The sequence below is a fragment of the Pelmatolapia mariae genome, linkage group LG14 (assembly GCF_036321145.2).
Source record: "Pelmatolapia mariae isolate MD_Pm_ZW linkage group LG14, Pm_UMD_F_2, whole genome shotgun sequence".
In the NCBI taxonomy this organism is placed as follows: domain Eukaryota; kingdom Metazoa; phylum Chordata; class Actinopteri; order Cichliformes; family Cichlidae; genus Pelmatolapia; species Pelmatolapia mariae.
The window spans coordinates 7344899-7358315 of NC_086239.1; the positions used below are offsets into that span (position 1 = coordinate 7344899).

Consider the following 13417-nt stretch of genomic DNA (forward strand, 5'->3'; position numbering starts at 1 on the left):
AGTGTTGACCTGCCCAAAGAAACCAGGCTTTTTTTTAAATCCTTTTTTGAATACAGAAACATCATTCTGTATTCAATAGGATTTAAAACTAGTGATTGAATCTGTAAAATGATTAGGAAATGATTTGATGAGGACATAAAGGAATTAAGAAGTAGGATAATTTTCCATAAACTATAGAACTTGCTGGTTTACAACTTTTACCAAGAACTGTACAACTGCATGTGTTTTACTGGCTACTGCAAAAAGTTGGTATATTTCTTGATATTGCACTGTAGCAAAAGTTGTGCATGACTTTTTTTATGCATATTTTTCTTTAACAGACAGTCAGGCTGAATGCGGCCTAACACAGCTTCCCTTTCCACCCATGATTTCAGCTGCAGTCTGTTTTCATCACTGCCTCCCAGCAGGTAAGGTTAACAATCAAGACATGTGATCAAGAACAAGAAAAGCTGCGGTGAATGTTTCTTTACATCAAAGAACACAGCAGATAAAGGCAGTGAAAAAGACATTCACATGTCTAGACAGCAGAGCACAATATGATGAATCTCTTGCCTTCTGATCCCTCTCTTGGACTCCTACGGTCTGAATAAATAAGTAAAGAGCAAGTCAGTTTCCAGCGGGAACAGAACCAGTTGGGAAACAAGAGATTTTGGTTTTTGTTTTTCGCTTTCTGTCGAGAACAAAAACAGATCTAAGAGGCTCAAGCTCAGCAGGCACTGACAAACCAAAGGATGAAGTAAAGTGCATCACAGTCACAAGGGCAGACATCGCTTCTCTCCCTCCCGAGACGCGGATACGAGGCGTGTGCACTCTGAAAGCTGATGTCATGTGAAGTTAATAGCGCCATGTGTAAACATGACCCTCGCCTATATCCCAGCGCTCTATCCTCCCTTCCTACTTCCTTCTCCCTTTATCTGCACATGACTCTACCAGCTAGACATGTTTTGGGTCAGTCAGTTCAAGGGGCCTCAATAAAAAGTGAAGATGGGTGATGGCCCCTTCCTTATCTGTGCGCTAACTGAGCATGCACGGTATCAACCTTAATCTGACACAGATGTTAGCACTTCCTTCTTCACATGACCTAATGGGCCAGATACCAATCTGCCCCCACTCCATACCCCCAAGAAACAAGCCCTGACTATTTCATTTATTTGAGAGGAAGAGATGGCTACGTCAAAAAGCCTGGCAGATTAAAACACATGTGCTGTGAACAGTAGTGTTTTAGGACCTCTTAGTTGGAAAGTTGCTTCTCTTCAAGGCGCTCTGCTGTTTGTTTGTTTTTTTGTCTTTTATAAATGATAACAGCACTGCCTGCTAATAGATTTGTTTCATTTGCTTTTATTCACTTTAAGCTTGTAACAAGGCAATTGTGTGTTGTAGGTTGCTTCTGCTGCCCCCAAGTGGCCAACTGTCATTTTATTAGTTGATGATGTTGATGAATACACTTTTAAAAGAAAAATAATTAAATGTGTATATATAACTGAATAAAAGCAATAGACATTCGGTTTTGAAAATCTGTATCCATGGGAAAACAGGAGCACTGCAAGCTGCTGTCTGTGTCCCAAGTGGCACAGAGAGGAATGTAAAGTTTGGTTTCCACCAGAAATGCTGCCAGATCCATTAACAGAGCGCTGCTTAGTCACAGAAACCACACTAGCAAAGTTAGGACAGCTGTGTGGTGTAGGTGTATCTCTCTTTGGACTTGAGCTTGGCTGTAACCTCAGAGGATAACAAAAATGAAGCGGCAGTTCTGCAGTTCTTCTAGTCAGGCTGCATCAAAAAAGACAGTCAGTCCCTGTATGCCCGCGTGTTAAAAAACTAACTGTAATAAAAAGTATGTTTAGAGCCTGATACTGGAGTGTAAGGATAGTTTCCTCTTCAAAACAGCCACACGAGTGGTGGATGCTTGGACTGACAGGTGTGGACAGTGGCAGCTACATCTGACTGATCTCTGCTAGGCCTCATGAACACTGATTGAAGTCACTGAACTGGACCCTTCAGCTGTGTTTCTGCTGCTGGAGCCTTTTGGAGCTTTTACAGTGGAATTATCTGACAAATAATATGGTGTGTTGTGTGCTACTGACCATTCAGCTTAACAGTCAGATCAGGGCAGTGGTTAAATCAAGCTTTTTCCAATTGAGGCAGCTGGCCAAAACAAAGCCAACTGTTTCCAGGCTGATTCTGAAATCATTGTAGCCTCACTCCACTGTCTGCCCTAACATTTTAGGATTCATTTTAAATGTCTTTTCTTTCCTTTTAAAGGCCTCATTGGTCTTGCCCTTCCGCAACTCTCTGAGCTCCTGCATTCTTTTGCACCCACCCGTTCTCGTCTGATGAACTGCTCTTGAGTGTGCTTAAAACTGTTGTGGCTCCCAGAATGTGGAATGATCTGCCTTTGCACATTAGACCGGCCTCTGTCTGATTTTTAAAGCTCTTCTTTCAATCTCTTCTTCTCTTCAATGACACCTTATGAAACTTTATGACTTTATTGTATTTTATTTGATTTAGTGTATGACTGTTGTTCTTCTCATATTTTGTGTCTTTTATTTATTTCTGTTAAAAAATATTCACACTGTACTTCTAAAGGCTGTTAAGAGTTTGTTTTTTTTGTCAAATTGTAGTTAAGGCCACAATTTTAGATCAAAATGCCTCCTTAGAGCTCCAAAATCCTTCATTGGAAAATGGCATTTTGCCATAGTGAAGCAACGTGGAAAATATTAAACACTACATAGATCACTCTGCACGACTCAGTTCTGTTTACACTGTTAATGTCCTGCAAGAAAGTGCTTTATCTCAAGTGGAGTGTGGTGACTTTAATTGTCACTGTGACTCACCATGATACACTAAACTGTAGAGAAAACCTTTTTCTTAATGGGCAAGCAGCTAAAATACTTTTTTAATGTTTTAAAACGGAGAAATCCTAATTCTGTGAGTCATGAACTCTTGAAAGCAAACTTCACATAAATCAATGAACAGACACACAGACAAAACCTACCATTCTCGTGCCTGGCTCCCAGCTTCTGAACCGCAGCCATGTTGTGGATGCTGATGCCACGTGGATAGCCGGGCCATGCGGTCGGTGTGTTGTCCACTACAATGATGTGCTGCAGCCTTGGAACGTCTGTTAGGATGGCCTGACACACACACACACACACACGCACGCACACACACACACACACACGCGCGCGCGCACACACACACACACAACAAACATGGCATCTTGATATATGTTGTTTCTATATTGACAAAAGATAAAGAGTGGGTTTATCTGTGAACAAGTGAACAAAGGAACATTCTGTTTATGCCGCCTCAATAAAAATGGAAAGATGAAATGCAGTCTTGGCACTGAACCTGGCCAAAACAGGCCAAAGCAGTCGGCACGTGTCTTCTAACATTTACAACTCTGTTATGGGACGCTGCAAGTTCTCTGTTCTGTCAGCGCTGAACATTGTGTTCTATCTGATTGAAAACTTTGGCTCCGACGTTTCCTCAGAAGATCAGATATATGAGATATTTGTCCACACAATGATGTTTGTCACTGTAATGTTCGCTGCTTTATATGGCTCTGTCTAGTAGTTTCTCATACTTTGTGATGAAAAATAAATTTCCTGTGAAAAAAGATTTGCAGAGAGAATTTACTCTGTGTATTCTAACCTTGAGTCTGGTCTCCAGAAGCTCCCTGCTGGTGATGATGTGGGTCACCTGAGTCTCATTCAGCCCGTGGGCAATGGCGGGACCTCCCAATGTGGAGTAAATGGTGACCACTGCAACCCACAGGGACACAGAAAAGGCGCATTAGAGTTTAATAGACTAAAACATTAATGGCCCCACAGGCAAATTTGCTTTCCACATAGTAGTCCAACAAAATATATACATGCATACAGAGAGGACGTACAGAACCCACATCCAAATGTACTTGTCTGCCACTATGAAGCGTGAGGCAAAGGTGGACTTAATGTGATGTGCAAGAGGCAGGATGGGCTGTTTATCTAAACTGCGTTAATTCAAGACAAGCCTGTCTGTGTGTGAACACAGTGACCGCGCAGACATGTGAAGATGGACCATGTACGTGCTGACTGTCTACAATCCTCAGTGTCCCTGATTTAGGCCCCTCTCACTCAGATGAGCTCTTCAGGCACCTCCAGAGGCTGCTGCTAAAGCTTCCGAGCCAAACGGCTCTCGTTGCATGATAAGTACTCTTTGGGGGATATAAACAAGTACTGATATTTGAGAGGGTTTACTGTTTTGACTAAGTGCATATGTCTAATGAAGCACTGTGTGGTTGCATGAATGCATGCACTCAGCAAAGCAGGGTTAGCGTTTCAAGCCGTCGTTTAAAACCAGATATTGACTCTTGTCTCATGGCTCATATGTTATGGATATGATCTACTTTGGTTACACAACATTGTGCTTCTTTGGGAAGACTTGATCTGAAGACTGATCAAACTCTGAACACCCAAATGATGCACCTATATGCGCTTGTTTAACATCTTTATAAAACTGCATTTTGGAACCAGAGGTGTTTGTATGGGGTCGACTATGTTGACTCTGTACAGACGTTCTTCACGTTCTTTGTGCTATCTGCGTGTGCATGAAGGGTCATGTCATGTTTAAACAGGAAACGGCATTAGCCTGATTTAGTGCCACAAATTTAGAAGCTTTTGATTTTCTAAAATATCACTGGATGTTTCAGCATTATGATTTGCCTCGAAGGGAATAAAAAGGATCAAAGGGACTCAAAACATGACAAAAATAGCCCCAGATCATAAGCACAACTGAGTATGTAGTTTAAATTCCCAAACGCAGATCATAAAGTTTTTAAGTGAATTATGTTTATGTGCTTTTACAAAACTTCTCAGCAGAAGAAAGTTAAAAAAAGGTTTTCTCTTCTCTACTTGGGGCAAAAAAACATGGTTTCCCTAGAGAAGTATAATCAAAAAGGGTTAAAAATCACAACATTAAAAAAACCCTTATTTAAATTTGGACTATTTCCCTTCAATCTTCTTATGCATGTTTGATTGGCTGTGTGTGTTATATGTTCACATCATACCAAATGTTCACCATATGCATGGTCTTTTTCTTCCTTTGCATTTTTTCCACTCTGTCAATTTTTAGACCATAAACTTTTACCTGTAGCCAACGACGAATACCATGCATTTTTAGAAAACAGGACCACAGGCCCATTAAAAGACATTTTAATCCTCCACAACTAAAATACAGACAATAAAACCTGACTTCACTATCCATATGATTCCTACAATTGTTTTTCTTTTACTTGGCTAAAAGATATAAAGCGCTGCATGCATAAGCAGATATTCCAAATTCATTGGTATCCTATGGTTTCATTACTAGTCACTTCAATTATATGCTCTCCTTTTTCCCCTTCTCTTTCCCCTCACCCCCATCTCGTGACAGCAGATGGCTGCCCCTCCCTGAGCTTGGACCTCTTAGAGGTTTCCTGCTATCACCTAGTGTTTGCTCATGACTATTGGCAAATTCTCTAATGTTATAGTCTTTTCCTTATGTTATTAAGGTGACTGCTGTTGTGATTTAATTTTATATAAATTCAATTGCTTGACTCAATGTTATCGTGGGACTCGCTTGCATTGTGTCACTAATGGTTATTTTACCTGTTGACACCACATGTTGCAGAATTTGTTCCCCCCCACCCCCCACCCCCCCCCCCCCACCCCCCCCCCCCCCCCCCCCCCCCCCCCCCCCCACCTCAAGTTGTTAAAAACACTAACAGTACTGATTTTGCTTCATGTCCGGCTTGTGATTATTATTCAGCCTGGTGTCTCACTGAAGTACTTAATGGGTACTAACATAATTGTGATTGACTTAATTGTTTGCCTCAAATTTTCTTCATTCTTATGATTTGAAAAAAGCTTTTGCTGCATGTCCTTGTTGTGACTGATTCCCTGAAACTTAATACATTTTATAAAAACCGCAATTATTTCTTCCTCACATTAGACAGGATGTATTTTCTTGGAAAGTGCCTCTACTATGATATGTATATGAATGTGCTGCAGACATGCACATTTACACAGAAAGACTGAAAAAAACATAATATAATTAGCGCTCAGCTGAAGAATGTGTTTGTTTTAAAAGATGAGAGCAGGAGACAAAAAAACAGAGGAAGGAAAGAAGGAGAAAACAGTAACAAGAGGAAACAACAGTAGATACACTGACAGCAACAGAAGCAGGCTAGCACAGAATAACATAGTCTGCATCCCTGCATCTGACACAGACACAGGGGTTTATGGGACAGGGCTTTGTGACATCAAAATCTTGCGTCATGGAGCTCCAACACTTCCTGCGCTGCTGCTGTGTGTGGGTGACCATGTGTGTGAGAGGGAGAGCCATGACACCTCCAGCCTTGAGATCTAAACATTCAATGTGGCCCAAGCTTAACACATACACACACTGTCACACACTAGATGTCAGTACAGGAAGCTTAGCAAACATCCAGATTCCACTAAGTAGCAACAAAGTGGAGTCTGGACTCTTTTTTTTTTTGGTTTGATACAACAAATGACATCTTGAAAGAGAAGCCTGTCCTTGACTCTGCGAGGGGGAGCTCTGCTGTGCAGCTGATGCTTGTGATACACCTTTTATGTAACTTATATACGGTAGAGTAGACAGCTCACAAAAGTTGGCCTTCTGAGCCAATTTACAGTGAATATGAAGTACAATGAACACTCATTCACACACACTAAGTATGTGAGTTCACTGGGGGCCTTTGGCTGACTCCTTGATGCCTCTGTCAACATCAGATGCTCACGTAGACTCTCTCACCCCCCCTTCTGACGCCATCGGCCCTCACTTGTCTTGTTCTCCTTCCTCCCCTCTGTTTCTTCCTCTGCTGCTCTTTCCAACCTTTAAGGCCTCTGTGTGCTGTCCACTGCCCCTGGCTTTTCCACTCTCCCACTGTTTGTGTTTGCAACGGAGGAAGATGAAATATAAAGATGCTTTCTTGGCTTGCATGGCTGTGTCTTTTATGAGAATGACAGTTTAATGGAGCTTAAATTAAAGTGGATAGCCCAAACAAAAGGGTCCTTTATGGGTAATCAAAAAGATTTAACGAACTGCCATGGAAGCTTGTGATGAGTAAAAGGTGCTGCAGTCTCTGCTATGGAACATATTAAAGAGTAAATCATGCTGAAGCCCACAGCTGCTTTGCTCTCTCTGATTATTAATGTTTTTATTCAGAGCGAGAGAAGATCTTTGCTTTGCTTTTCTTTCTTCCAAGTAATCCTCGCTGGCTTTTATTGTCGTGATTCTTGACATTCCCAGAAACACACATTAAGAAGCTAAATCAGCTTTGCCTAACACTGAATGATTCATTCAGTGGAAGAAATGAAAAACTACACCAAACGAACCACTTTCCATTACACAAGACACGTTTTTGCTAAGTGTATGAGTGCCGTACAAGTACAAACACCATTCGTGTATAATTTTTATTTCAAAAATGTACTCTTGTCAGCGTTTGAGCATCTTTTCCTAACAAGAACTCGGAAAAACGATTGGGGAAAAGAGAAAGCACCAAAGGAGGAGAAATGGGACACTTATATAACGCCGAAGCAGAAGGGACAAATTGACCTTCTTCTGTCTCAGCTGGGCCCTCCATGTTACAAGTTGTCCGCTAACATGAAACCACTAAGATGCAAACACACACAAACACATTTTCAAACACACACACACATGAAATGGCTATAAATCTGCCACATCCAGACTTATTTAGAGCTACTCAGTGGGAAAGACCAAATAGAAGAGAATACAGAGAATACAAACCATATAGCCAAAACTGAAAGCACATGATAATGTACAAATTATCTGTATGTCCGTGAAAAAAGCAGATCCATTTGTCAGCCTGTTTTACTGTAGGAACTCTTACTTTTCAAAAGATACTCTTCATTAGGACTTTTTACTGTAACACCTGTGGGAAAACATCAAACACCTTTTACTTGGGGAATTACAAAGTTACATGGCAGGTAGCTGTGGCTTACAAGTGTAGAGTGGGTCAGATACTAAATGAAAGGTTTAAGGGTTCAATTTCTGGCTCATCCAGTCTATGGGCCAAAATTTGATAATGGTGATAACAAAGCATCTAAAGGCATAAAATAAAAGTGCTGCATGTGTGAATGAAGTTTATAGTAGAAAAGCTATACAAGTCAATTTATAAGTGTAGTTGGAATTGTTGTAGGAACAAGGTTGGTATATTATCTAAAATAAAACATTTAAGTTCACTAATAAAATTATCCAGGATGTGTTACAATTTGTGTCTGAGTGCCTCTGGTGCATGTTTATTGATACTGGGATGTCTATTAAGAGCCAATCAGTCCCTCATGTGAACGTGGTCCAGCAGTTTCCCACGTCACGAGTCTGTTTATTGCTTTCATACCATTCTGTATTGGGCCTAGTTTATTTATTGCTTCTTTCTTTTGTTCCTGGATTTAAAAAAAACTGTAGGAGTGATGGAAAAAAATCCATACAGCAGAGTATTGCAAAATTTTGTGTGGCAATATTGTATCCATACAGGGACACCGAATATCAATATTTTCAACTACTCTAAAAAAAAATACTACAATCGAGAGAGCTCATCCCCTTCACCACACTAACATTATCTAAGAAAACTTGAAACATCAACACTGGAAACACTGGAAACAAATCTTCCTCCTAAGAGCTCAGTCACACAAGTAAAATAGGACAGTGACCGACTTTCATATCCAAAAAAACTAATTGGTGGCTGCTTTTTTTTCCACATTCTGTGACTAATTATGACTTGTGATTAGAGCTGGGCGATATATCGAGTTTTTTAAAATATCGATATATTTTTATACGAGATATAAGATGTGACAATATCCTTTATATCGATATAGTCTATGTTACGTTATAATTATAGTTGTGGAGCCGCAAGTTTGCCTCTCTTTCGTCCACTTTTGTCTTTACGCAACGTTACTCGACCTCGCCTCTCCTTCACTGAACACAACTCCCCCTCCTCCCCCATCACTTCACCTGCAGGCAGCGACAAGATGGACATGGCAAATCTCCGTTAACAAGTTACTGCGCATCGCCCCGTGCGTGGGGCTGGACGGCGTCAACGTGTTAACGAGCTAGCCACGCTAACGCCATGCACAGCCTGAAATCCTTTCATTTTCTCAAAAGTTGACTGCGCGCCTTTTGTATGAATTCTGGTTGTGCTTGATGACCGCGAACCGATTTTATGTGGTACGCGGCGCTCAGCAATCTCTCAAAAAATGTTTTAGTTCGACTTTGGTAAGCTAGGGAGCTGCACTGCTTGATGGATTGTCGGAGCATTACGGCTACCGAGGAGCCTCGCGGAGTAATACGTACTGTGCTTCAACGTAATATTACGGTACTGTGTGTGTATAAGGACCATAAATGGCACCTGTTCAGAGACATGGTTACGAAGCGGATTTCAAACTCCAGGCTGTCAGTCACGCAGTAGAAGTTGGGAACAGAGCAGCTGTGAAATCTGTCTGTTATTATGCTCAGCGTCTTTTAGTTTACATTTTGACTGCACAATTGTGAGCTCTTTGTTATGCACAAAACAACATAGTTTTCTTTTATTTATAGAGCATCATTATTTAATAAATGCTCATAATTTATTTTTGAGTAGTTTTTTTCATGTACATCTATGCTGTATGTTAATAAAAGTGCCTGTGTGACATCTGGGACAAAGCTTTGACTAAGAACTCTCTTTTTGTTCTTACTTTATGGCTTTAAAAAAATATCGAGATATATATCTTATATCGCCATCCAGCTAAAAAATATCGAGATATGAATTTTGGGTCATATCGCCCAGCTCTACTTGTGATGGTTAAATGGTTGCCCAGAGTTGAGGCTGTTGCACACTCATGGCCGCTTATGATCACAAAGTGACTGCACCCGAGCACAACTCAAGTGGACTCAACTCAACTGGCTGCCAGCTGGTTGTATTGTTGTTATGTTTCTGTACAGGGTGGGGCATTTATATGGATACACCGTAATAAAATGGGAATGGTTGGTGATATTAAAGTCCTGCACTGTAAGAAAAAGTCCTAATATAAAAGTATTTTACTGTGTATTTTACAGTTTTGTTCTGTTCTTCTAGAATATCATTACATTTACATAAATAGACTGTGATTTCACATTTCAAATGTAAATTAACGTAAAATCACTGTAATGTAATAAAACATAATTTTTCTTGTTTTTTAAATGTATTTGTCTGTACATATGCATATTTAGATTGTTAAAATACATTCACAAATGTATCATGATTTCACAAATATCTGTCCGTTATTTGAAAGATTGAACTGTTAAATTCAAATGTACTGCTATGGACAAATATATGACATGATTCTTATAAACTTTTTTAACATCAAATAATTATTACTATTATTGCTATTTAGGGCGATCGTGGCTCAAGAGTTGGCAGATCGCCTTGTAATCAGAAGGTTGCCGGTTCGAGCCCCGGCTTGGACACTCTCGGTCATTGTGTCCTTGGTCAAGACACTTCACCTACTGGTAATGGCCAGAGGGGCCGATGGTGCGATATGGCAGCCTCGCCTCTGTCCCAGGGCATGCAATCCATTATTATTTAAACCAACTGTTAACTGTATATTTCTGTACATTTAAGTATTATTATTCATATTGCCACATTCATTGACCTTGTTTATAGGTAATTTCATTGTTTAATCACATTAAAATGTATTGTCATTACTGAAAATAACCGTATTTTTATGAGAAAGTTATTTTCTGTTATTTGATGGTATTATTTTGGCGCCCCAGCTGCTGGAATATTACTGTTTTTCTAGGATTTTTTTTTAACAGTGTGTTTGTGGCACATTAGTATATGTGAGGGGGCAAACTCCTCAAGATGGGTGGTGACCATGGTGGCCATTTAGAAGTCGGCCATCTTGGATACAACTTTTGTTTTTTCGATAGGAAGAGGGCCATGTGACACATCAAACTTATTGGTAATGTAACCTTATTCTTTCATGAGTTATTTACAAGTTTCTCTTTGTTCACAGCCATTGACATGTCGAAGAGGTTAACACGTGAGGAGCGGATCGAAATCGTGTTGATATCTGGTGAACGCAGTAACCGGGTCATTGCAGCAGATTTCAATGCAAGACACCCTACGAGACCACCCATCTCCCATGCTACAGTTAGCAAACTGCTTGCTAAGTTTCATGAAACTGGTTCAGTGTTGGATTTGCCAAAATGTGGACGCAAGAAAACTGTCACTAATGAAGAAACATCAGCGGCTGTCCTAGCTTCATTCAGCAAGAGCCCACAGCGTAGCACTCGCCGCATGTCACTGGAGAGTGGTATTAGTCGAACATCCCTTCGGCGGATATTAGCTACTCACAAATGGCACCCTTACAAACTCCAGCTACTGCAGCATCTCAACGAGGATAACCCAGATCGGCGCACAGAATTTGCAGAATGGGCAAAACAAAAAGTGGAACAGGACCCTCAGTTCATGCAAAAGATTTTGTTCAGTGATGAGGCAAACTTTTGTGTGAATGGTGAAGTTAACAAACAAAACCACCGCTATTGGTCTGACACTAACCCACATTGGATGGATCCCTCCAAGACTGTTGGACCAACAAAAGTGATGGTTTGGTGTGGTATATGGGGTACAACGATAGTGGGTCCATTCTTCATCAATGGAAACCTCGAGGCCACTGGATATTTGAAATTGCTACATGATGATGTGTTTCCCTCTTTATGCACTGAAGCTGGCACGTTCCCTGAGTTTTTCCAGCAAGATGGTGCACCACCACATTATGGGTGCCAGGTCCGAGCATTCCTAGATGAACAGTTTCCTGGAAAGTGGATTGGTTGCCGTGGGCCAGTTGAATGGCCCCCAAGGTCTCCCGATCTGACCCCCTTAGACTTTTATCTTTGGGGTCATCTGAAGGCAATTGTCTATGGTGTGAAGATACGAGATGTGCAGCACCTGAAACTACGGATACTGGATGCCTGTGCTGACATTTCTCCTGCGGTGTTGCTATCAGTGTGTGAAGAGTGGGAGAAGAGGGTTGCATTGACAATCCAACACAATGGGCAGCACATTGAACACATTTTATAAGTGGTCAGAAACTTGTAAATAACTCATGAAAGAATAAAGTTACGTTGAAACCAAACACACCATTGTTTTTCTTGTGACATTACCAATAAGTTTGATGTGTCACATGGCCCTCTTCCTATTGAAAAAACAAAAGTTGTATCCAAGATGGCCGACTTCTAAATGGCCACCATGGTCACCACCCATCTTGAGGAGTTTGCCCCCTCACATATACTAATGTGCCACAAACGGGACTTTAATATCACCAACCATTCCCATGTTATTACGGTGTATCCATATAAATGGCCCACCCAGTAGAATACAAATGTTTCAGAGTGCAAATGTAAATATTAAATGCAAATTTCTGTCTGTGTAGAGAGCAACAGATATGTGATTTTTGATGCTTTATTGCAGTTAATTGTTGTATTATCAGAAATAAATAGGATATAATTGTCATAAATTGACCCCATACAATTGCAGACAGATATGTGAGTAATATAAGACCGTTAGCAGATGGATTCCATTTTATGGGAACATGTATTGCAGTTTTAGTGACAGTGTTGGTACACCTGGATATCTTATTTTTCAGCAAAAAAATAACTGAAGTGAGAAAACATGATTAATCACAATATATATTACTGAAATACTCAGCTTATCGTGAGTTAAGTATTGTGATAATATTGTATCATTCGGTGTCTGGTGATTCTCATCTATAACCTCTTCCCTGTGTTTTTATGTACCTGACTGGGTTTGTAATTTTAAGCTGATGCCTCCTGTGTCCCACATCTGGGCTCGTCTACTTCTGAAGTAACACTGAACTGAGGAGGCCTTAACTTCAGCTCTGGACATACTGCTATAAGGGTGGATTGTAGGCTGAATGTCAGTTAGCATTTGTCACATTTAACACCAAGAAAAACTAACAGTACCTGACAGCAGCTCGGGCTGCACTGGCAACAGGACCCAAAATAACACACAACACACACAGGCACACACTCCTCTCCATTACACATCTGTATACAGTGGTCCCTCGCTATATCGTGGTTCACTTTTCACGGCCTCGCTGTTTCGCTGATTTTTTTTGGTGCAATTTTGCATGGGGTTTTTTTGTTTGTTTTTTTACAGCGCATTGTGTTCTGCGTCCTGATCGGCTGTAGACCATTTTCATTCAGTCTTGTGCCGTGTCTCCTGTACAGTACAGAATGCATCCAGCTCGTCAAATTTAAATCTTCGCTAGCAGAAGAAAACAAAAACAACAGTGTCGACGTCAAAGGAGTAAGGCGCATTAAGCAAAACCAAACAGTCAGATAAGTCAAACTTTACTCAACTCATTCTTCTTGC

At 40.7% G+C, this 13417-nt stretch overlaps 1 protein-coding gene across 1 annotated transcript in view; it reads right to left on the bottom strand.

The window, feature by feature from the left end:
• Window positions 1–13417, bottom strand: part of acsl3a (acyl-CoA synthetase long chain family member 3a) — a 42991-nt gene that overhangs the window by 19004 nt on the left and 10570 nt on the right. Inside the window, exons 4-5 of the mRNA XM_063493670.1 lie at window positions 3655–3764; window positions 2996–3134 (exon numbers count right to left, since the gene is read on the bottom strand). Coding sequence (XP_063349740.1) covers window positions 2996–3134; window positions 3655–3764 — 249 coding nt within the window. The remainder of the gene's footprint in view (window positions 1–2995; window positions 3135–3654; window positions 3765–13417) is intronic.